Below are 1989 nucleotides of genomic sequence, written 5' to 3' on the forward strand. Positions count from 1 at the left end.
TGACTGACAGTCACTGCTCTCTGCAGCGAGAGGATAGGGAAGTCAGCAATCAGCAGTGTGTGTTTGCTTACTTCAATAGAGCCGACCTGTGACAGCTTCTTTGTCAAAGGTCAGTATGAATTATGGGGGTGAGTGTTTTTCACTCACCCCATAATTCTCCTTTAAATGCTTTAGATAGATTTCAGCAGCCCCTGGATTCCAAAATTCATTCATCTCTATCTCTTTCCCAAATCTTTGACTTTAGCTGCTAGGGCCTCACTTTTGGACAAAACAGACTAAGTTGATCTGCTTTTAAGGTGTTGAGAACTTCATTCATGTTTTTTAGTATTGTGTTGCCCAATTTCCTGAATTCAACCAGGGCTGATATTTCACTTTTTTAATATAATTTTGAATAAATCTTTAAAAGGTCAACCGACATTTGGCCATCAATAGGCCTCTCTGAGTTTGAAAGGCTTAGGGGGAACCCTCTGAGACCCAGTCATAGGAAGCCATACTCTAGAGGAGACTTGAGGCTGTAGAGGCTTTGGGCCCTGATATGGGTGACTGATGTCATGCTCCCACCTTCTCTCTCCTTCTTTCTGGTCTCTGTGGGTGCAAATAAGTAGCAAGCTGTTTGCTAAAAATGTAGGTTTAGTGGCAATCGAACAGAGCTCAGATCCAGTATAATAGATCCAGGAGGTGACAGGCATGCACTGTCGAAATGTAGTTTTTAACAAGGTTTTGCTGGCATTGGCAAATTGCATCATCTCTCGTAGTAGTTAATCTGCATCCTGGAATGCGCATTCTTCCTAGAGAAGCAAGGCCTGTGTGAAGTGTGAACTTGGTATATTGGCACCAGGGATGGAATGGTTATTGATGTAATTTTAAAAAGGTAATATATTATCACAGAACTGAATGAATGTCCTAATCTGTTTTGAAAGAAAAGTAATGTTTTGTTTCTTTTATTTGCTAATCAATCTATACTGTGCTATAGATATTTTAATATTCCATTATATATATATATTTTTTTTTTTTTGCAAAAGCCAGCATTTTCTTTTACAGACCCGATTCAATGATCATTACTGGGCAGTCAGAAAGAAGTGTTAAAAATCATACTGGAATGTACTTGAAAATGAAAGAAGATTGGGTTGGACATTGTGCCAGAACTAGAATGGTTTGTGTGATATTGTTTTAAATAAAAGGGTGTATGTGCACAACCATATTTTATTGAACACTATATTTAATGTAGACCTAAAAACAGAAACTGATTTTATGTCTGTTTACCCTTCATGCAGACTGCTATAACGAAAGCTGCAACAGGCCTGTGCATCCCTGCTAGTACTGCCCTAACACCACAACCAAGGACCCTAAACTGAAAAAGGTAAAGGCCAACCAATGCCTTTGTGATTTAATGTTTATTGCACTTTATAAGTATTTGTACGCAGATGTTTGCAAAATTTTGAAGAGAAGAATATTGGTTTTGCAGTCTCTTCACATGTGAAAAGCTGTTTGTGCTTGTAGGGATCAGCATTTTCTACCGTTGATATGGCTCTGCATCTCTTCCTTGTTCTGGTGTTTTCCATGGTGTATCTGTTTTAAAAAAATGTTTTTGTTTAGACAAATACTCCATTACAGGTCTTTAAAATATGTAAAGGCCTTATGCATTAATATTGAAAATGCACACACCAGTTTGAGGTGGAAGGGGACTCATTCAAATGTCTGAAAATGTGGCTTACCTACTTCCCATCACTGCTCACTGAGGCAATATTTTTTTTTTCTTTAATCAATTTACAACCTCTTGTACGAAGCCTGGTGTTCACAAACCTCAATAGCCTAACCATACATTTATTAACATAGGTGGATGATTTATCAGACTGACATCTATTTGAATTAATGCTTCATTCAAGGTTTCAGCAAACAGATACCACCTCAGACCAGGTAGCTACTGCTCTAATGTCTCTTTAGCCAAACTATAGTGCACTGGGAATCTTTTTTTTTTTTTTTTTAATG

At 37.7% G+C, this 1989-nt stretch overlaps 1 protein-coding gene across 1 annotated transcript in view; it reads right to left on the bottom strand.

Annotated features, from left to right (window-relative positions):
- Positions 1–1404: 1404 nt before the first annotated feature.
- The window catches only part of MFSD4A (major facilitator superfamily domain containing 4A), a 96328-nt gene continuing 95743 nt past the window's right edge, over positions 1405–1989 (bottom strand). Inside the window, exon 10 of the mRNA XM_018561252.1 lies at positions 1405–1569. Coding sequence (XP_018416754.1) covers positions 1514–1569 — 56 coding nt within the window. The 3' untranslated portion in view covers positions 1405–1513. The remainder of the gene's footprint in view (positions 1570–1989) is intronic.

Source organism: Nanorana parkeri, unplaced genomic scaffold, assembly GCF_000935625.1.
Source record: "Nanorana parkeri isolate BGI_ZX_2015 unplaced genomic scaffold, ASM93562v1 scaffold510, whole genome shotgun sequence".
Taxonomy (NCBI): domain Eukaryota; kingdom Metazoa; phylum Chordata; class Amphibia; order Anura; family Dicroglossidae; genus Nanorana; species Nanorana parkeri.